The sequence below is a fragment of the Sesamum indicum genome, linkage group LG3 (genome assembly GCF_026168435.1).
Source record: "Sesamum indicum cultivar Baizhima isolate 11 linkage group LG3, ASM2616843v1, whole genome shotgun sequence".
Taxonomy (NCBI): domain Eukaryota; kingdom Viridiplantae; phylum Streptophyta; class Magnoliopsida; order Lamiales; family Pedaliaceae; genus Sesamum; species Sesamum indicum.
The window spans coordinates 28477288-28497991 of record NC_142659.1 but is presented as its reverse complement, the minus strand read 5'-3'; the positions used below and the strand labels follow the sequence as shown (position 1 = coordinate 28497991).

The 20704-nt window shown below is 35.2% G+C and overlaps 4 protein-coding genes across 4 annotated transcripts; all 4 read left to right on the top strand.

Moving 5' to 3' along the window:
* The first annotated feature begins 1646 nt into the window (after positions 1 to 1646).
* On the top strand, positions 1647 to 5458 carry LOC105159084 (basic helix-loop-helix (bHLH) DNA-binding superfamily protein). The gene is made up of 8 exons (XM_011076027.3): positions 1647 to 3415; positions 3516 to 3734; positions 3826 to 3891; positions 3983 to 4051; positions 4531 to 4602; positions 4693 to 4833; positions 4922 to 5003; positions 5092 to 5458. The coding sequence occupies exons 1-8, from the start codon at positions 2870 to 2872 to the stop codon at positions 5112 to 5114; spliced, it is 1218 nt and encodes a 405-aa protein (XP_011074329.1). The 5' UTR covers positions 1647 to 2869; the 3' UTR covers positions 5115 to 5458.
* A 1469-nt stretch (positions 5459 to 6927) lies between these two features.
* LOC105159271 (F-box/FBD/LRR-repeat protein At1g13570-like) lies at positions 6928 to 8552 on the top strand. The gene is made up of 4 exons (XM_011076280.1): positions 6928 to 7722; positions 7817 to 7888; positions 7987 to 8169; positions 8232 to 8552. The coding sequence occupies exons 1-4, from the start codon at positions 6928 to 6930 to the stop codon at positions 8550 to 8552; spliced, it is 1371 nt and encodes a 456-aa protein (XP_011074582.1).
* Positions 8553 to 9920: 1368 nt separating this feature from the next.
* Positions 9921 to 11559, top strand: LOC105159269 (F-box/FBD/LRR-repeat protein At1g13570-like). The gene is made up of 4 exons (XM_088878163.1): positions 9921 to 10718; positions 10791 to 10880; positions 10984 to 11142; positions 11239 to 11559. The coding sequence occupies exons 1-4, from the start codon at positions 9921 to 9923 to the stop codon at positions 11557 to 11559; spliced, it is 1368 nt and encodes a 455-aa protein (XP_088734289.1).
* Positions 11560 to 13123: 1564 nt separating this feature from the next.
* LOC105159267 (uncharacterized) lies at positions 13124 to 19700 on the top strand. The gene is made up of 8 exons (XM_088878162.1): positions 13124 to 14404; positions 14493 to 14663; positions 14752 to 15055; positions 16089 to 16462; positions 17940 to 17959; positions 18085 to 18907; positions 18996 to 19154; positions 19250 to 19700. Exons 1-8 carry the CDS (start codon positions 13496 to 13498, stop codon positions 19541 to 19543), a joined length of 3054 nt encoding a protein of 1017 aa, XP_088734288.1. The 5' UTR covers positions 13124 to 13495; the 3' UTR covers positions 19544 to 19700.
* Positions 19701 to 20704: the final 1004 nt, after the last annotated feature.

Below are 20704 nucleotides of genomic sequence, written 5' to 3'. Positions count from 1 at the left end.
ATTACAAGAATTAAAATGTTTAAATCAGTAACCAAAACATGTTATATATATATATATGGATTGTTTTTGTGTTGCTGACTTAGATATGCATGTACTAAACGTTTGTGGCTAATGAGGTGTAGTGTAGTCGGCAAAATTGAAATTCTATGATTATAAAATTGTCACTCACCCATTTGTAGTCGTTATTCTATTTTAATAGTAGTTATATATCGGCTCCTTTTATTGTAGTTGTCGATTAAGTATCAATATTTGATATTAATGATTAGTATATATTGATTGTTATGATCATGAATAATTCAAATTATAATATGATTATAATTGATTTAATCGAAAAAGTATCGAGAGTCGTGGCGTGACATTTTTATTACAGATTACCTAATTAAGAAGAAAATAATTTTGGGATTATATTTGATTTTCTTTTTATTCTTGTTCTATCATATGACAAAATTTATCTCTCTCAAACAAAAATTAAAATAAAAAGTAGTCGAGTTTGAAATTCAAAACTCCATCCATTTGAAAAAGTCGACTCTAGTCTGTTTTTGAGACGGTGAGGTCTTTCATTATTTCAATTAAGATTAAAATTTAAACATATGTTAGAACATTCCAAAAGGTAGAAAAATAATAAGATCGCATCTGAACGGAAGAATTTAAATTTGAGAAAGGATTTAGAGTAAGAATTTACACAAATATAGCTCAAAAAAAAATTAAAAAATTTCAAATATTTCATCCAGACGGGTTTAATGAATTTGTAATTCTCATTTTCAGATCGATGAATCCAAACATGACATCAGATAAAAGATTTGGGACAAATAATTTACAAGGATAACTAAGCTGGGTCTCATAGAATTTTTCGACAGCTAATGGAAAGAAGACTTGAATTTCCAGCAAGATCACAGCCTTGCAAGTTTATTGACCAGAAAATTAAGGTTTGACCAACAATAGTAGTTGAGAGTTAAGACATTATAATATTACTTTGTTTTTTCCTTTTCATTTAATTAGAAAAATGATTTATATAGTAGAGTATAGACAGCTACAGCTGGAGACTGTACGAGGACAATGAGGTAAAATTATGTGAATGAGATTCCCTATTCCTTGTGTTGTGAGGACCAAAGCTCCAAAGTAAAAGAAAAAGACTGCTCTGACAACCTCAATTTATTAACACATCTTCATATTTTATCAACCAAAAATGGGAAAAAACTACTCAAAATATTCATCAATGCTCATACCCCATTTCCATATACTACCAATTGTTCAAGAATTATGTGAATTGTCTCAATTTCTTTCACTTTCACAGCCAAATGTATATATAAACACAAATTTGATCTAGAAACTATAATGATCTACGCATTTGGTGTATTTTCAATATGCAACTTGTCAATGCATGCTTTTTTTCTAAGATAAAAATGAAATATGTATAAAAAAAAAAGGAAAAGTATTCATATTAACGAGACCCGTTTTTTCTTTTATTTGTTTTTCTCATGACTATAAGTTCCCATTATGAAATCTTGATGAAAAATAAATGAAATTAAAAGATTTGGAGGGGCCATCAGGGATGTATATGATGTGCCACTATTATGAATGGTGGACCTGAACAGGTGCATAATGAAGGTTGTCAAAAAGAATTGTTTGGTAATTAGTTGGCACTGAGGAAAATGAGTGTGTAACAGCAAAGAGGAGTCTGTAAGAATAGTTGAGTTGGCAAATGTGTCAGTAAAAAAACAAAACAAAAGGTTGTCAAGAAAGCTTGGTGTTCAAGAGAAGAACCTCTCCCATCCATGATAAGATCAGACCAAAAGCAAACTTAGCTTATGATATAAATATTTGGGAAATTAAAAAAGAAAAAGAAAGATTAGGTTGTGTAATAATTTAACCTGCAAGAGCAGTTGGCAGTAGTTAGTCTATCTTATAAAATCATGGAACCTGTTAACTTGGGCAGGTAAAAGGGTAGCTTTTCTTTTTTCTTATTAATCTGTGTGTGTCTGATCACTCTTTATATGGTGCCCATTTATGTACCTAAGTGCACATTGTTTGTTGTTGTTGTTGCGGGGGTATTTGTGAAGTGGGAAATTTGATGCTTTCTTCGAGTTCCCAGTTGGTGAATTTTCTCTTTTGTTGTAGAATTGAAGCAAGAATATGATGCTGTTGAGGGTACTGAATAAGCTCTGTATAGCTGTTGTTGCTGCTCTGAGAGTCTGCACGTATTCTGTTTGTTTATAGTTCAAGCAGAATTGGGTGCTTTTCTGCTACAAAATTTGAGTTGCCCGTACTGAGAATATCACAAAGGGGTCCCTGGAATTTTGTTTTTCTTGGATTCTTGTGGGGTTGGTTTTAGTTTTGAGTCAAAGCTTCAAATCCAGCATCTGGGATTGGGAACTCTTGTTTTCGTTTGTTTAGGAGTTAATCATTCTTGCAGATTAGTGTAAACTCCATAAATCCTAGTAAATTTGTACTGGCAAAAGAGAGGGGAAAAGGAAAAGGGAATCTGCTTTCTTTTCAACAGGAGTCTGGTGAGCTGTTACTTAGCCAATATCCTTCTTTTCTCCATTGCCTGCTTTAAGCTCTGAAAGATTCATACTTTCTTGTCTAGAGGGAATTACTTTTTCCCGTATTAGAGTGGGATTGGTTTTAGGGTTCTTAAAAGAGGAGCTGGAGCTTATTCCTTGCAGTCTTGTACATTGGATTTAACCTTTGTCTATCTGTAAGATGCTGCAATAAAGCTGCCTTGTTTCTTTGTTCCTTGTTCTATCTTGCAAGATTATTACCAGCTATTTCTGGTCAAAGCCCATATTCATCTTTAGTTGAATAGTTGTAAGAAAATTAGAGCTGGGGTGTCCCAAATTCTGGATTTTCTGATTTGCTTTTCCTGATTATGGATTCTGAAGAAATGGGGGATAGAGTATTCCAGCATAGAAATAGCAGCAGTATTCTGAACTGCCCTTCTTCAGTGATGGCCACAACTTCAATATCTGACAATGTTGCAGGAATGTCAATCTGTTCAGAGTCCATGTTCAAGCCTCCAAATGGGATAGACCCTTTTTACAGTTCTTCTGGTTGGGATCCAGTTATTTCACAGGATCAAAGTGGGAATTTCGGAAATTCTTCTATGGTTCTTCAAAATGAGTTTGCTAATCCAAATTATCCAGTTCTGCTTGAAAATCAGACAATGGGAAGCTCTTCCCACTTGGTCCATTTTCCTTCTGATTCAGGTTTAGTCGGTATGGTGCCAAAGATTCCAAGTTTTGGGAGTGGAAGTTTCTCAGAAATTGTTAGTTCATTTGGACACTCCAATTTTGCCCAAAATAATGGGGCTGGAGTGCAGAATACGGTGAAAAATGTAGAAGATGCTCAGGATCACCGCCAAGATTCAGAAAACGGGGTGTTAGGAGCTTCACCTAATGGGAAGAGGAAAAGAAAGGTATATCAATAGATTTTTCTGACTATAGCTCTTGTATGAAACTTTTGTTTTCCGCCTGTTGTCACTTTAACTCGAATAGCTTTGTTACTGTTGATTGTAGAATGTTGAGGTAGAAAAACAGAAGGATCAAACTCGGGACCTTGCTGAATTACCTAAAGAATATGATGAAAAGAAAAACTCAGGTCCAAGTTCTCGCAGTCGGCAGGCAGTTAAAGAAGCTAAGGATAACTCCAGTGGTGCAGAAGCTTCTAAAGAAAATTACATTCATGTGAGAGCCAAAAGGGGCCAGGCAACAAACAGTCACAGCCTTGCTGAACGGGTAATTTCTCGGTTTGCTAATCTTGATTTGTATTTGGAACTCTGCTTTAGTGCGCATGAGAATAAGCTAAAAGAGTGTTTTCGGCCTTTAGGTGAGAAGGGAGAGGATTAGTGAGAGGATGAGATTGCTGCAAGAACTGGTTCCTGGCTGTAATAAGGTAATTGGATGAGATATAATTTTCGACTTTTGTAATTCCTGAGCAGTTGGGCTAATTTAAATACTGAGTCCTGGTATTTCTAATTTTGAAGATTACTGGGAAAGCGGTGATGCTTGATGAGATTATCAACTATGTCCAATCACTACAACAGCAAGTTGAGGTATGCATTTGTGACGACTTAGTCCAAGAAACCCCATCTTGGCTAGTTTTTTAATATATATTAATTGTGAATGAACTGCCTGACAACTTTAGTCTTTCGCGCCTGGAAACATTAATGTTAAGGATATCTAATTTAGCAGGTCCGCATATTTCTATAGGCACTGATTCTTAACTAAGCACTCAGTCTGAATTGATATCCATTAGTTTGTTGTTTCATACCGTACTCCATGTTAAATGCTATACATACATTTTGTGCGCATCAGCGAAATGGAATGCAACAAAACCACCAAATAAGAATAGCTGCCAACTGCCACGCGCTAGGCACTAGAGTCGAGCTTCTGATGCTTCCCTGAGAAAGTGATTCTATTTATTGATTGCGTGGAAAAAATTGTGAATTCCGAAGCTATGTGCTACTGTTGCCAGCATTTGTACCATTGCATTGTATTATTTCATTGAGATGAGTTTATTTTCTTGTTCCAGTTTTTGTCAATGAAGCTCGCGACAGTAAATCCAGAGCTCAATGTGGATATAGAACGGCTATTGTCTAAAGATGTACGGCAAAATTTAGCTCACTGAGCATAAACTTATTGAAATTATATCATTTGATAACCAACTTAACATTCTTCTTGGCACATTCATTAGATTCTTCACTCTCGAGGTAGCAATGCAACAGCACTTGGAATTGGTCCAGGACTGAGTTCATCTCATCCTTTCCAGGGTCTACCCCAGGGAACCCTCAATGCTTTCCCAGGCACAGCTCCACAATTTCAGTCCTTACCTCAGGTATCATACTCAAAAGAACTCTCCGCCTTTTTTCTTCGACCGCTTCCTCTTATCAAATCTTTGACACACTATATACACATTTCTTCAGAACTTGTGGAACAATGAGCTCCAAAATATTCTCCAAAATGGATACGATTCTAATCCCTCTGTTGGCAGTTTGGGGCCAAGCGGTAACTGTTCAGATCTATTTGCCTTTTACGTCATACTACGTTCTCATTTTTACCCAATTCTCAAGGTGTGATCGATCATGTTGTGCAGGGCTGTCAAAAATGGAGCTGTAGAGTTTGCATGAAACACTGGAAATAATTGTTTCCTCTAACTGAAAATTCAAGCACTTGCCAACTGGAGATTAATCTGTGCTAAACAAAAACACAGAAAAGATTTGTAAACTTGTGTTCTATTCAGAGTTGTATAGGTTCCAATTATTGTCATTTACTCGCTGTTCTTCGAATTTTAGCAGAAGAAAATTACTGTTTTAGATTCAGAAGATGATATACATCGGTGACGAATATGGTTGATGCCGATGATTGATGTTTCTCTGGTGCAAATCTTTAGTACAGAATTGTGTGTAGCTTTTAAACTATGGTATTGGAAGGAAACCGTTGACAAGAATTTTACTTGTAAATTGCATTTTGTCCAAATTTATTAGATTGTTATTACTACTCGGGTAATTTAAGCTTGAGTTCCGACATGTGTTCCTTTTAGAAATGAAAAAATATGATTAAATGAAATTATAATTTAAAAATGAGATGCATATCGTATTATACGTATTGGTGTGAAAACATTGTCTAACACTAGATTTATGAATAGGGTTAAAATAGTATGCTCATAGTAAAAAAAAAAATATAATTATATTTACTATATTATATGATTTTTAAATGGGGCTTAGTATTATCTGTTTATAGAATTATAATAGTAATAATAGAATAAATAAAACAGAAGAACTCAAGTTGCACTCATAGTCATGAAGGCGCGAGCTTAAAGATTTTGAGTTTGAATTGAGCCTCAATTCATGATACTTGTGAGCCAGGTCGATTCAATTATTACTGGAGTCGAGTCGGGTCGGGTCGGGTCGGGTCTGCCACCTGAGGTCACTACTGATTGCTTTATTTTCAATTTATAATGTTTTATCAAGACCCTGAACATTGCCTTGTGGAATACGAGAAGATGCAATATTTACATCATGTATTGAATTTAATTTGAATATACATCTCCATTTTTTGGAAAAAGAAAAAGTATGGAATACTAAACGATTGTGATCTTAACAACAATTAGAAGAAACAAAATGAAAGCCTCATCCTGACTTTTCAGTTATTAATACTTTACCACTAATTCAGCCATATATTATTATATATAGCTAGGGATAAATTCAAATTATCCCTAAAATATTGGAAAATAGCAAAAAAAACTCCTAAAAGAATAGGGCAACGAGCCTCTCCAATCTTTTAATAAAAAAACATATTACCCCATCTGCTGGATTGTATAGTTCACTCGCCCATTTTGCAATTGGTTTTGCTATTTTGATTTGTAGCCCATTACTTTTATCCCTTATATTTTTCAACTTTTATATTTAGTAATTAAGGATAAAAGTCATCAGTTACGGATCAAAATAACTAAACCAATTACAAAATGGACGAGTGAATTATATTGTCCAGGAGAGTAATATATTTTTTTTATTAAAAAGTTGTGAGGCTCTTTGCTCCTCTTATTAAGCACTAGTGGGCAACGAGGTTAGATTGGTCCTAGATTTGCCCACTATCAATTGCTACAAAACTGCAAAATCCCTCTCAGTTCCCTTATGAATGTGGTGGCTGGAGATGATTAACGTACTCTGTTGCATGCGGCATTGGACATCTTTTCGAAATGCAAACAAAGTAGCTACGAACTAATAACAAACTCTAATAAATTTGAACCAAAATGTAATCTTGAAAATGAAGAATACCAAATAGTGTGCATGGAATACTAAGAGATTTACATCTTAAGAGAAACAAAAAGCCGCCTCCCGACTTTTCAGTTTTTTATTAATACATTATTGGCATTACAGCTATATATAAATACCCCTCCAGACTCGAAAGCCTTCACATTCAGGCAAGTATGGGAGGGTGTGAGGGCGATAGACTTAGCAACCTTCCACGTAATATCATGGATAACATTCTTAAGTCATTGTCTGTGGTTGAAGCTGTGAGGACAAGCATACTCTCAAGAGAATGGCGGTATAAATGGGTAACTATTCCACATCTCTGTTTTAATTGGAAAACTTTCCCACCAAAATCAACTCAAAAGTACAAACCTTCGTCCGTCATCTATCAAGTATTGTTACTTCACAAAGGGCCTATAGTCAAGTTCTCACTCAAAACTGGTTATCCAGTGATTTATATTGATCATCTTGACCAGTCCCTGCAATTCTTGTCAAATCATCCCATAGAGGAACTCACACTCGACTATCACCCGCTACGCCCGATTTCTCACTTTCTATTTGCTTTTGAGCATCTCAAACATCTGTATCTCGTTGATGCTGCTCTTAGGCCTCCTCCCACCTTCAAAGGATTAGGTAGGCTTGTAACCCTTCACCTTGAACAGGTCTACTTTTTGCCTGGAGAGTTGAAAAAGTTTATCACTCAATGTCCAGTGCTCGAGTGTTTGAATTTGATAGACACTTGTGACGCATATAGATGGTACGAGCTTCAGAATATTGATACTCCTAATCTCAAGTCCTTCTATTTCTCAGGCTTCTTCATACTAATTAACTTTAAAAATGCACCACTCCTTACTGAGTTGTCAATGATGTCTTCGTCATACGGTGTTAATGACTATCAGAATGATGTGATCGAGTATGTCGATCCATTTGGTGACATCGCAATGCTGGCGTACGATGACCCCTTATTCGATGTAAGGGAGTTGATTTCCACCCCTGACACCCCCCCCCCCAAATATACTTGTGTTTTTAACTCCACTAATCTCTCATTTTCTTTTCCAATATAAGTCTCAGTTGATCGAGTTTCTCAATCGACTTTCTTCCATCACAAGACTGGAGTTAGATGGCTGTGTTCTCTATGTAAAGGAAGTCGATTTTATAATTTTTTTTTAAATATATGAGTTTCCCCAACTAAACTAATCTCTGATTTTGTTTTACTTTTTCTCATTTTGTTTCAGGTCTTGAGTAGATTTGGCCTGCCACAGAAACTTCCTCACAACCTTAACTTTCTACATTTTCTTTCGTTTCCAAGAATTTCGTTTAGTTCCATATCAGAAGTGAGTTGTGCAGTTTGCTTGATCAGAAGCTCTCCTAATTTGCGGAGTCTTGAAATTACCGTAAGTGACACCACTATTTCCAGGGTATGCATTTCCTTCTTCAAATTTCCTCGTCTCAGAACCTTATACTTATGATTCAATTATAGTTATCAACCAGCTCAGATGTGCCGGAAATGAAGACAACCGCTGAATTTCTGATGAAGATGCAAAAGGAAGGTGAATTTCCTGTCATGAGTCGGCTTGAGTATGTGAAGATTGAAGCACTCTCAGGCTTGGAACCCGAAATGGAATTCGTGAAGCTTCTCCTGTCAGCTGCAACTGTTCTTAGTAAACTTGAAATCTGCTCCATATATTCAGGAGCAGGATCAGAAGCGGGATCCAAGATGTTCAATGAGTTGTTGAGTTTCAGACCATCATTTCCGAACGTCCAATTCATATTAGAACATCTTAATCTTAATCCCATTTGAAACATTGTTTGCATCTTTTATTATATCCGCTAAAAAAACTCGCTCAAATTTTCTTTTATGAGTTTTATATTTTGCTTTGAACACGAGACAATGTACATCGATGAAGAATAGGGTCGCCCAAGATGATTGATCATGTCCATTGAATATAACAATCTAATATCTTACAATTAAAAATTGAGATAAAATTGCTCTCTTCCTCTAAATTTTAGTATAATTACGTATAAATCTCTTATAATTTAATAAATTACATCTAGCTCCCTTTGTCTAAGAAATAGGTTCTTTATTAGTCAAATTTTTTTGAATTTATTGATATTAATAAAAAGTTGAATGAAAATTGCTATTTACTGTTCATTGATTTAGAATTGATTATTGCAAGTAAAATATTTTCTTTTTATGTTTAAATGGTGAAGATAAACTCGCTTACATGCGTGAAGATGTGTGAGTATAATTTTGTTATAAAAACTTTTATTTGATTTGCAATAAATTAATTATAAATCAATAGGGTTCAAGTATAATTTTTATTTATTTTGTTAACATCAATAAATTCGGTGAATTTGACTTAACCTCAATAAAAGTAAATATAATTTTTTAAATTATAAGGAGTTTATATGTAATTATACTAAATTTATCCCTTTTAAATTAGATTACCAAACACATTTTTTTTTCAATATCATATAAATTTTCAATATCTTAACACATCAAGAATTTTTTAATAAGTAATCGACATGTGTTGTTTTTAATTTTCTGCTTTTATCAACTTTTTTTTTTTTCAAACCTTAGGCTAAGGTGGGGGAATTTGATTGACCCCTACCTGTAAATAGGTCTTAATTTTTTCTATATAAATATTAATCAAATTGCACATTACACCAATTGAAATATCGATAAACATGATTTAGATTGTCCCCAGTATTGTTAGCAATGTGAAGCATCCATATACGCAAACAATTGAACTGTTAAATTGTTGTTTTGAGCTTAACCAATGCAACAGGGGTAAAGCAAGTCCTGTCAAGCACTACTGGGCAACGAGGTTAGATTGGTCCTAGAAATGCCCACTATCAATTGCTACAAAAATGCAAAGTCCCTTCCGTTCCCTTATGAATGTGGTAAGTTGATTAACGTTGTCTGTTGCATGCGGCATTGAATATCTTTCCCTAATGCATACAAAGTAGCTACTAATAAATTTGAACCAAATGTAATCTTGAAAATGAAGAATACTGAAAAGTGTGCATGGAATACTAAGAGATTTACATCTTAAGAGAAACCAAAGGCCGCCTCCCGACTTTTCAGTTTTTTTATTAATACTTTATTAGCATTACAGCTATATATAGATACCCCTCCAGGCTCAAAAGCCTTCACATTCAGGCAAGTATGGGAGGGTGTGAGGGCGATAGACTTAGCAACCTTCCATGTGATATCATGGATAACATTCTTAAGTTATTGCCTTTGGTTGAAGCTGTGAGAACAAGCATTCTCTCAAGAGAATGGCGGTATAAGTGGGTAACTATTCCACATCTCATTTTTGATCCAAAAACTTTCCCACCAAAATCAATTACTAAAAAGTACATAGCTTGGTCCGTTATCTATCAAGTATTGTTACTTCACAAGGGACCTATAGTCAAGTTCTCACTCAAAACTGGTCCTAAAACGATTTATAGTCCTTATCTTGACCACTCCCTGCAATTCTTGTCAAATCATCCCATAGAAGAACTCACACTTGATCATCTCCCGTTTGGCCCGATTCCTCACTTTCTATTTGCTTTTGAGCATCTCAAACATCTGTATCTTGTTGATGCTGTTCTTAGGCCTCCTCGCACCTTCAAAGGATTAGGTAGGCTTGTCACTCTTCACCTTGAGCAGGTCGACTTTATGCCTGGAGAGTTTAAAAGGGTTATCTCTCAATGTCCAATGCTCGAGTGTTTGAATTTGATACACACTTGTGACGTATATACATGGGGCGACCTTGAGGATATTGATGCTCCTAATCTCAAGTCCTTTTATTTCTCAGGCTTCCTCACATTAATTAGTTTTAAAAATGCACCACTCCTTACTGAATTGTCAATGATGTCTTGGTCATACGGACTTGATGACTATAAGAATGATTTGATTGAGTATTTCGATGTACGTGGTTCCGTCACAAGGCTGGTGTACGATGACCACTTTTTCAATGTAAGGGAGTTGATAGCGCTCCCCCCCCCCCCCCTCTAAATATACGTGTGCTTTTAACTCCCCTAATCTCATTTTCTTTTCCAATATAAGAATGATTTGATCAAGTTTCTCCATCCACTTTGTTCCATCACAAGACTGGAGTTAGATGGCTGCTTTCTCGATGTAAAGGAAGTCGATTTTATTTATATTTTGTTTTTTAAATATATGAATTTCCCCAACTAATCTAATCTCTGATTTTGTTTTGTTGTTTCTCATTTTGATTCAGGTCTTGAGTAGATGTGGCCTGCCACAGAAACTTCCTCACAACCTTAACTTTCTACAGTTTCTTTCGTTTCCTAGAATTTCGTTTAGTTCCATATCAGAAGTGAGTTGTGCAGTTTGCTTGATCAGAAGCTCTCCTAATTTGCGGAGTCTTGAAATTACTGTAAGTGACACCACTATTTCCAGGGTATGCATTTCCTTCAAATTTCCTCGTCTCAGAACCTCATACATATGACATCATCTTATGATTCAATTATAGTTATCAACCAGCTCAGATGTGCCGGAAATGAAGACAACCGCTGAATTTCTGATGAAGATGCAAAAGGAAGGTGAATTTCCTGTCATGAGTCGGCTTGAATATGTGAAGATTGAAGCACTCTCAGGTTTGGAACCCGAAATGGAATTCGTGAAGCTTCTCCTGTCAGCTGCAACTGTTCTTAGGAAACTTGAAATCTGCTCCATATATTCAGGAGCAGGATCAGAAGCGGGATCCAAGATGTTCAGTGAGTTGTTGAGTTTCAGACCAGCATCACCAAACGTCCAATTCATATTGGAACATCTTAATCTTAATCCCATTTGAAACATTGTTTGCATCTTTTATTATATCCGCTGAAAACAACTCGCTCAAATTTTCTTTTATGAGTTTTATATTTTGCTTTGTTCACGACACAATCTACATCGATGACGAATAGGGTCGCACAAGATGATTGATCATGTCCATTGAATATAACAATCTAATAAACTTGATCCAAATACAATTCATATTCAATCTTCGAATTAAAAATTGGGATAATTATGTTCTCTTGCCCTAAATTTTGATATAATTACGTATAAATCTCTTATAATTTAATAAATTACATCTAGTTTCCTTCGTCTAAGCAATAGGTTCTTTATTAGTCAAAATATTTTGAATTTATTAATATTAATAAAAAATTGAATGAAAATTGTGCTCGCATTGAAATGGTAAAGATATATCTCGCTTGCACGCGTGAAGACGTGTGAGTGTAATTTTGTCATATTAAAAATTTATTTGATCTGCAATAAATTAGTAATAAGTCAATTGTGTTCAAGTATAATTTTTTTTTTGTTAACATCAATAAATTCGGTGAATATGACTTAATCTCAATGGTGGTAAATGTAATTTTTTAAATTATACGGAGTTTATATGTAATTATACTGAATTTATCCCCTTTTAATTAGATATACCAAACACTTTTGTTTTCAATATCTTAACACATCAAGAATTTTTTAATAAGTGATCGACATATGTTGTTTTTAAATTTTAAAAATATAATTAAATTATAATAATAGCACACACTTGGGTATTAACTTAGTGGCACAAAAATATAACAGAAAATCTTTTATGCAAAGAATTGCGATCCTAAGCATAAACGCTTTCACAATTTAGTATACAAATTTTTGACTTAGTATCCGCAATAGGTCTGGAAAAGTATTAACTTAGATTTTTTGTATATTATCCAGTAATACAAAAAAAAGAAGCATAAGTTTGCTAGAAGTTGAGCTTTTCCTGGATTCTTACGGCTATTTAACACCAAATCATATGCAAATCGTACCCGTACGCTTCACACGCTGATTCAATTGAAATTCTCTCTCAGGTAAACTTTTGTAGTTTTTTTTCCGTCTTTCACTTGAAATTTCTGTGTGTTATTGTCTATGAACTATGCGATGCCATGATGGATAATAGTGTTTTTCCTGTTACTTTTGCCTTGTTGTTTGCCCATGATTTTGTGCTATCCCGTCTTTGGATCACTTTGCAGTGCAAGAATATGAATGTAATTCTTATTCTTTTCGGCCTTCTCTGTGGTAATAACGAAGATGAAAAACAGATTACTACGTTTTACTCTATATGTTGTGAATGTTAGAAAAAAGATTTAGTCTTTCCTCTTAGGAAATTAAATAGTTCAATACTTGCATTCGGAGAAGTTCAAGATTTAGTCTTTGTTCAATAAATCATGTTTTGGTCTGGTGGTTAAAACTGAGGTATCGTACTATAGTGTTTTGAGTCTTACCAGACATGTCCGTGACTGCTTGTCTCCTAATTTAATTGTAATTTATTGAACTACTATATTGTTTAGTTGCTCGTTTTACTGTAACATTGATTTACTTTTTCTAAAAGAAAAAGAGAAGTGCTTCAAAAAATATGCTTTTCAAGCAACCAAATCAACCGAGAAATCAAGAAGCTGAGGATTGAACTTGTTTCCAAATTACAGGAATTGTTTTGTTCTTGCAAACGAAAGCAGTCATATTTTATTCTTTGATTTGTGATTTCAGCAGTTTTTGTTCTGTTTCCTGAGTTTTCCGAGTACGTAGCATCTGTATTATAGTCGCCTCCTGTGAGAAAAACGGGTTCTGGTGCTGACATTGTAGTAACTGCATATATAATCTAGTCTAGACAAACTCCTTTTGCCTTTCAATTTACCTTATAATGTTTGTTGATCAAAGCTGTATCATGCGAAAGCTCTGATAATTGTGAATCAAGGCCTTTTTGTCTCTCGATGCACCTGTTGACAATTACTAATTTCTTGATAATCATTGGCAGGATTTGTGAACATTATATCGACATGAGAAGGACAAAGATTTGCATGGAAACTGATCGAATTAGCAGCCTTCCATGTGATGTCATTGATAACATTCTTAAGTATTTGCCTTTATGTGAGGCAGTGAGGACAAGCGTCCTTTCAAGAGAGTGGCGGTATCAATGGGAAACTATACCATGTCTTGTATTTGGTTCGACTTGCAAAGTAAACTTATTGAGGAAGTACGACTGGGTTTCCATTATTGATCAAATACTTTTACTTCACAAAGGAAGCATAACCAAGTTCTCACTCACAATTGCTGATTTGAAAATGTGTCGTGGTATCGACAACTGGCTGCGTTTCTTGTCGAACTGTCATGTTGAAGAGCTCACCTTTTGTTTTGATTTCCCAGACAGCCATCCCGTGATTTCTGAATTTCTATTTACTCTTGATGAACTCACACATTTGTGTCTTGTCTATGGTGAGCTCAAGCCGCCTCCCGCATTCAGAGGATTTGAAAGGCTTGTCAGACTTGATCTTTTTAATGTCTTCATTTCAGCTGGAGAATTCAAAAGTTTTATCTCTAAATGTCCAATGCTTGAGTATATGAAACTGGAGAGCTTTGGTACCAAAGCAATTGGAGACCTCGAGATTGACGCTCCTAATCTCAAGTTCTTTTCCTACCGGGGCAGACTCAGTTCAATTTGTTTCAAAAATACATTGCTTCTTGCAGAAATGACGATGACTTCTCACAGACTTAAAAGCCTTCATGATCTTCAGATGCCAAATGATTTTGCAAAATTCGAGCCCAACGATAGTAATGTTGTCAGGATTCTTGGTCAACTCCCATCCATTACAAAACTGACAGTTAATAGAGACTTTCTGCAGGTGGGATAATTTGATTTTGCTTTTCTTTCTGAAAGTGTGAATTTTCTTGCCTCTGATCTCTGACTTTTATCTTGAATATTTGTTCCAGTACTTGGCTGGAGGTGGAAGTGGAGATGGTGTGCCGAAGAAACTCCCAAACGACCTTAACCATATGAGGCTTCTTACTTTTTGGATCATTAATTTGAGTACCATAGCTGAAGTGACTTGTGCACTTTGCTTGATCAGAAGCTCTCCAAAGTTGCAGAGTCTTACAATTACGGTAAGTGGCGCCCCGCGGAGCACATGTTTCTTTGTATTTCCTCTTTCCAGAAAGGGCATACTAATTCACTCCTGTGATACTCTTATAGGCATTAGGCTTGCGTAATCCGGAGAACTTGAAGACTGCTGCTGAATTTATCAAGGCACAACAAGAATGTGAAATTACTCTCAGTAGCCTGGAAAACATAAACATCCGAAACTTCTCAGGTCTGGAACCTGAAATGGAATTTGTGAAGCTTCTTCTGTCGGCGGCAACTGCACTCAGGAAGCTGGAAATCATCACTAAAAATAGTAATGTTTCAGGAAAAGCCCGACCTGAGATTTTTGAAGAGTTGGTGAGCTCCCGTCGAGCATCAGTGCAAGCTGAGATCATAGTTCGAGATTTTGATCATATCTAAAAGATTAAGCTCTGGTTTATCAACCAGCTCAAAATTCCAATGGACAATGCTTTATTGCTCTTCTGAAACCTGTTTTCAGGATTTACTCCATTTTGCTATTGCTCTTTGCTTCTTATTTTAGGTGGTTCTGCTTTATATATCTTTTGTTGTTTTTTTCCTTTGTGAATTTTAAATTATAGATTTAGTAATAAATTCTTTGCATTTATTTTGAATAATTTTAGGACTAATTACTCATTGTGCTAGTTAATTCAAGAATTTGAATGGATGAATTAATTATGAGATCAGTTATAATTAAGTTGGTTAATTAATTAGCCAGGGTAAAGATTGAATTTAGATGCATTAGTTAATTGATTAAATTTAAACAAATCAATTTGATTGATTAATTAATTAATTAATTAAATGATGAGATCATTCAATTAACCTACAACCCTTTAAATAATTAACTAACTCATAAGATCAACTAATTCCGCTTTTATGAATTACTTCAAGCACTTTAATGTGTATTGGTAAAAAAATTCATCTATACGGTAAAAAAATAATTTAACATATATGAGGTAAACAAATAGAATCTACTACACAATATAACTTCCAAATCAAAAATTTTATTTTTTTAACTCATCTACTATCATTAATTGTGACCACACCTATCAAGAAATCCCCTCGAACATTGTGTTTTCACTTGTGCCGCGGGTAAAATTTCTATTTATACTTTCGTAAATTTCAACCACATCACACTGGATTAATTTTAATGGTTTGATAAATAATCAAATGAAGTTAATTAATTAAATTAACCCCAATGGACATCATAAGATATATAATATTTAATTATGACAATATTTAAGTTCAATCAATATATTCCTCGTGCATTAATGGATAACTATACCTATCTTATTTTTTATGGAAGTTTGAGAGAAAGTTTACATGGAAATTATTGAGGGATTATCTATCAAATATTGTTACTTCACAAAGGAAGCATAGTGAGGTTCCCTCTTAACACTTGATGTTGATGGTACCGAAATCATTCCTAGGATCAATCACTGGCTCCATTTCTTGTCAAACCGAAGAACTGATGCTACGGCCTTCCACCTTCCGCATAAGCTATGTGATTTCTCGGCATCTATTTACTTTTGATCATCTCAAACGTTTGTATCTTGCCAAGGTTGAGATGAGTCTGCCCCCTGCATTCAAAGGATTCAGCAGGCTTCTCAGACTTGATCTTGAATCTGTCCTAATTGCACCTGCAGAGTTGAAAAAGTTGATCTCTAAATGTTCAATGCTTGAATATGTGGATCTGCATAACTTAGACTGGGAAACAGAAGAACTAGAGATTGATGCTCCTAATCTCAAATCTTTTCTATATATAACTGTCCTTGGCGACCCATCGATATCTGATTTTTCAGTTGTATATTTCTTTTAGTTCTTGGCTAGAGGTGGTGTGCCGCGGAAACTTCCTACCAACGTTAACCATCCAACGGATCTTTGCCTTTCCTATTTTGGTTTTCAATGCATAGCTCAAGTCATGTCTGCACTATGCTTGATTAGAAACTCCCCGAATTTGCAAAGTCTTGAAGTCATAGTAAGTTATGCCGTTTGTGCATGCAATCGTGTCTTTCTAAATGTAAACGACCATACTTACTCTTAGCGTCCTTTTCTAGTGAGACGCGTATTCTGATGCGGACATGGAGAGCACCACACAACAAAAACTTGTTCTTCTTTTCCCATGAAATTTGAATACCCATTTATGTGCTCGCTAGTGAGTGATAATGCAAAATGAGTGGATGCGGCTGCGCAAGGCCATTTTCTGAAGTTCCCAAACATTTCTTCCATGTGAAATACTTGAATTTTCAATAAATCTATATATATCAAACTATTTTTGTTGGGATTTTAAATATTATTTCTCAAACTCAAAAAACTGTATTGATTTCTTATAAACGGCGCCAATTTGATGGTACTAAAAATCATGGAGGGTCCCATTTCATATAATTATAATAGAACGTAAATACAAGTTTTTTATTTTTTCCTGCCCTCATCTCAATGATGAATAGGGTATTTTTACTAATTTAATAAGTCAATTTTTTCCTTTTTTAATTAGCTTCTTTCATTTTTCAATACATTCTTTACCTGGAATGTCAACCTTTCCCTTTTTTAACACCTTTTATTCTTGGAATGTTAATCTTTCCATTTTTTATTGATTTCTTTCTTTGTTCAACACCTTTTTCTTTTTATAAATGAAAATCTTTTTATTTCTAATTTGATCTTTATCTCTGATGCTGTCTAATTTTTCAAAACTTCCAAAATTATGCTATTTTTTAATTTTTTAATTTTCATTATTAAAATAATTTCCCCCTCTTCCTGTTGTAGGGGTTTTTTAAAATTTCAAGGCCTTTTGTTTCTTTTTAATGGCTGAAGACGCATTAAAAAACCCTACTGACTTTCCAGTTGCTCCTCGTAATAGTGCCACAACCTACAAACACAGATCAGTATTCGTTCGGTTCAAACAGTTAGAGACTTGGAGTGGCTCTTAAGAAGAAATTCTAACTCAGGTAAAGTTTTGGTCCCTCTGTTAAAGTGTAAGTCTTGGTATATATTGAAGAATCACACTTTCTCATGCATTAAAATGAAAGGATGAAACAATCCAAAGGCTAGGAATTTGAAAACTATAAGAAATCAGAGTCGCTTGTTGTTGATGATTTTGCTAAGGTGGTTTCTTGTACATTAGTGAAGTAAAGAACTAGGAGCACTTTGTTTATTTTTTAGGATTTACATTTCGTTTCCAGCTGTCTAATATGATGTCAAAGTTATGTTAGCAAGAAAATTGTTTTGGTTTTTGTCCTGATCAACTTGATCCATGAAACTGTGTACTGTTCCTCTCACCAAAGTTTGTATCAGCAAGAGCCCTGTATGTAATACAGATTTCTACTGAAAATAAAACATTACCATTATTCGAACTCTTCCATTCTCTTGTTTTCTTGTGTTTCCACGGACTCATTAATTGGGATTTTGCTTTATTGATAATCATTGCAGGACATTTTTGAACCTCATGGACAGAACAAGGATTAAGAGTTCCATTTCGTCCGACAGAATTAGCAACCTTCCATGCGATATCATAGATAACATTCTTAAATACTTGCCATTGCGTGAAGTGGTGAGGACAAGCATTCTATCAAGAGGGTGGCGGTGCAAATGGGTATCTATACCTTATCTTGTATTCAATGAAATCTTCCAAGAAAGTTTACCTGAAGAATACGACATTGAGCCCATTATCTATCAAATACTGTTACTTCACAAAGGGCCCATAATCAAATTCATACTCAAGGATATTGATTTCAAAGTCTATCCTGCTATCGGCCACTGGCTCCATTTTTTGTCGAACCATCATGTTGAAGAACTCGCACTTCGTTATACCTTTATCGAACAGCCGATTCCTTATCATCTCTTTACTTTTGATCATCTCAGACATTTGTATCTTGCCAATGTTTTCATCAGTCTGCCCCCTGCATTCAAAGGATTCAACAGGCTTCTGAGACTTGAACTTGTAGATGTTGAGATTGCACTTGCAGAGTTAAAAATGTTGATCTCTAAGTGTCCAATGCTTGAGTATATGGATCTGGAAGACTTATACTGCGTAACAGGAGAGCTCGAGATTGATGCTCCAAATCTCAAGTCTTTTTTCTTCTCTGGCGAATTGTTTATATTTTGCTTCAAAAATGCATCACACCTTTCGACGATGTCTTTTATGACCACATCTGATGACTATTCAACACTTGAGCCAACTGAAAGTGATAGGAACCTGATTCAGGTTCTTGGTAAACTATCATCTTTGAAATCTGATGGTGGCTTTTTGCGGGTAGAAAATATCTTGTTTGCCTCTTTTCAATATATAAGTGTCCTTGGCGCTCCACTGATATCTGCTTTTTCTGTTGCATGTCTTTTAGTTCTTGGCTAAAGGTGGTGAGCCGCAGAACCTTCCGTGGTACTTTAACCATCTAACGGATCTCAGCCTTTCTCTCATTGATTTCCAGTACATAGTTGAAGTCAAGTGTGTACTATGCTTGATTAGAAGCTGCCCTAATTTGCAGAGTCTTAAAATCGAAGTAAGTGTGATGTTGTTTGCACATGTATGTGTATCTTTCTTCATTTTTCTTCATGTGTTAGACTACACGTGCTCACTTGCATCCTCCTCTTCTAGTCATCAAAGTCATCTGAAGCAGACATGGCGACCACCTCTCAATATCTAAAGGCACAACAAAATTATAACATTCCTCTAGGTCGCCTGCAAAATGTGAAGATCTCTTGCGCATCAAGTCTGGAGCCTGAAATGGAATTTGTGAAGCTTCTTCTATTGAAGGCCACTGCACTTAGGAAACTGGAGTTTCATTGTGGGTATGCAGCTGGAGAAAAAGCAAGATCCAACATGTTAAAACAGTTGCTTAGTTTCCGACGAGCATCACCAAAGGCTAGGATCATATTTCGAGATGTTTGATGTCCATTGTCTTAACAGATTTCTTTGGTAGACAACTAGCTTAAGTTTCTAGTTTTGAATATGACATGTTGCCTTGACTCAGTGTTTAAACTGTTGAAGACAGCCTTACTGCATTGACTGTTTATTGATATATTAAGTGTTTTGTTTATTTCTCTCACTCTCTCCCTCTCTCTGCCTCTCTCTCGAGTTACTAATTATTTTAGAGCTGGAGAAATGAGAATCATTTTCTTCTTAATTGCCCCTCCTAACTTTAAAATTTAGATGAAAGATGGTGTTGCGATTCATTGGTGTTAAGTGAAATCCTCGTATTTCAGTTGAGTTCCTCCGACATGTTCTCTTACATAGTTACATGTTCTTAGGACATTTTGTTTAGTTAAGAACGAGTTCTGTCTTGAAATCATAGAAAAGAGAACCCATTTTTTCCCGTCTTTTTATTGATATTCAATCCTCGTGCAGAATGCAACGTTTTTAGTCATTTATACCTACAAGCACCTATTGGAAGTGATTCTTTTACTTATTGATAACCATTGGCAGATGAGTGTGAGGTATATATGGACAGAAGACTTTGAGGCTGATAGAATTAACAAACTTCCGCACAATGTCATAAACAACATTCTTAAGTTGTTGTCCTTGCATGATGTTGCGAGGACAAGCATACTCTCAAGATGGTGGTGATACAAATGGGGGTTACTATTCGGTTCCTTGTATTTGATTGGAATTTCAAACTGAAATTACCCGTAAAGTACCACATTGAGTCCGTTATCTGTCAAGTTATGTTCCTTCATAAAGGATCCATAGTCAAGTTTGATTAAAATCAAGGGTATTGATTTTCGAAGCTCTCCTGCTATTGACCATTGGATGCATTTCTTGTCAAACCATTGCGTTGAAGAACTCATGCTCTTCTTATCCATCTCAGATGCCCACAGCCTGATTTCTTATTGTCTATTTACTTTTGATCATCTCAGACATTTGCATCTTTCCTACGGTGGACTCTGGCCTCCTACAGATTTCAAAAGGTTTATCTCTACCACTCCATTGCTTGAGGATATGTTACTGGATAACTTCTATTGTGATAAAGGAGTGATGCTACTAATCTCAAGTACTTTAGTTTCTCAGGCACATCCAGTTCAATTTGTCTTAAAAATGTGTCACTCCTTGCAG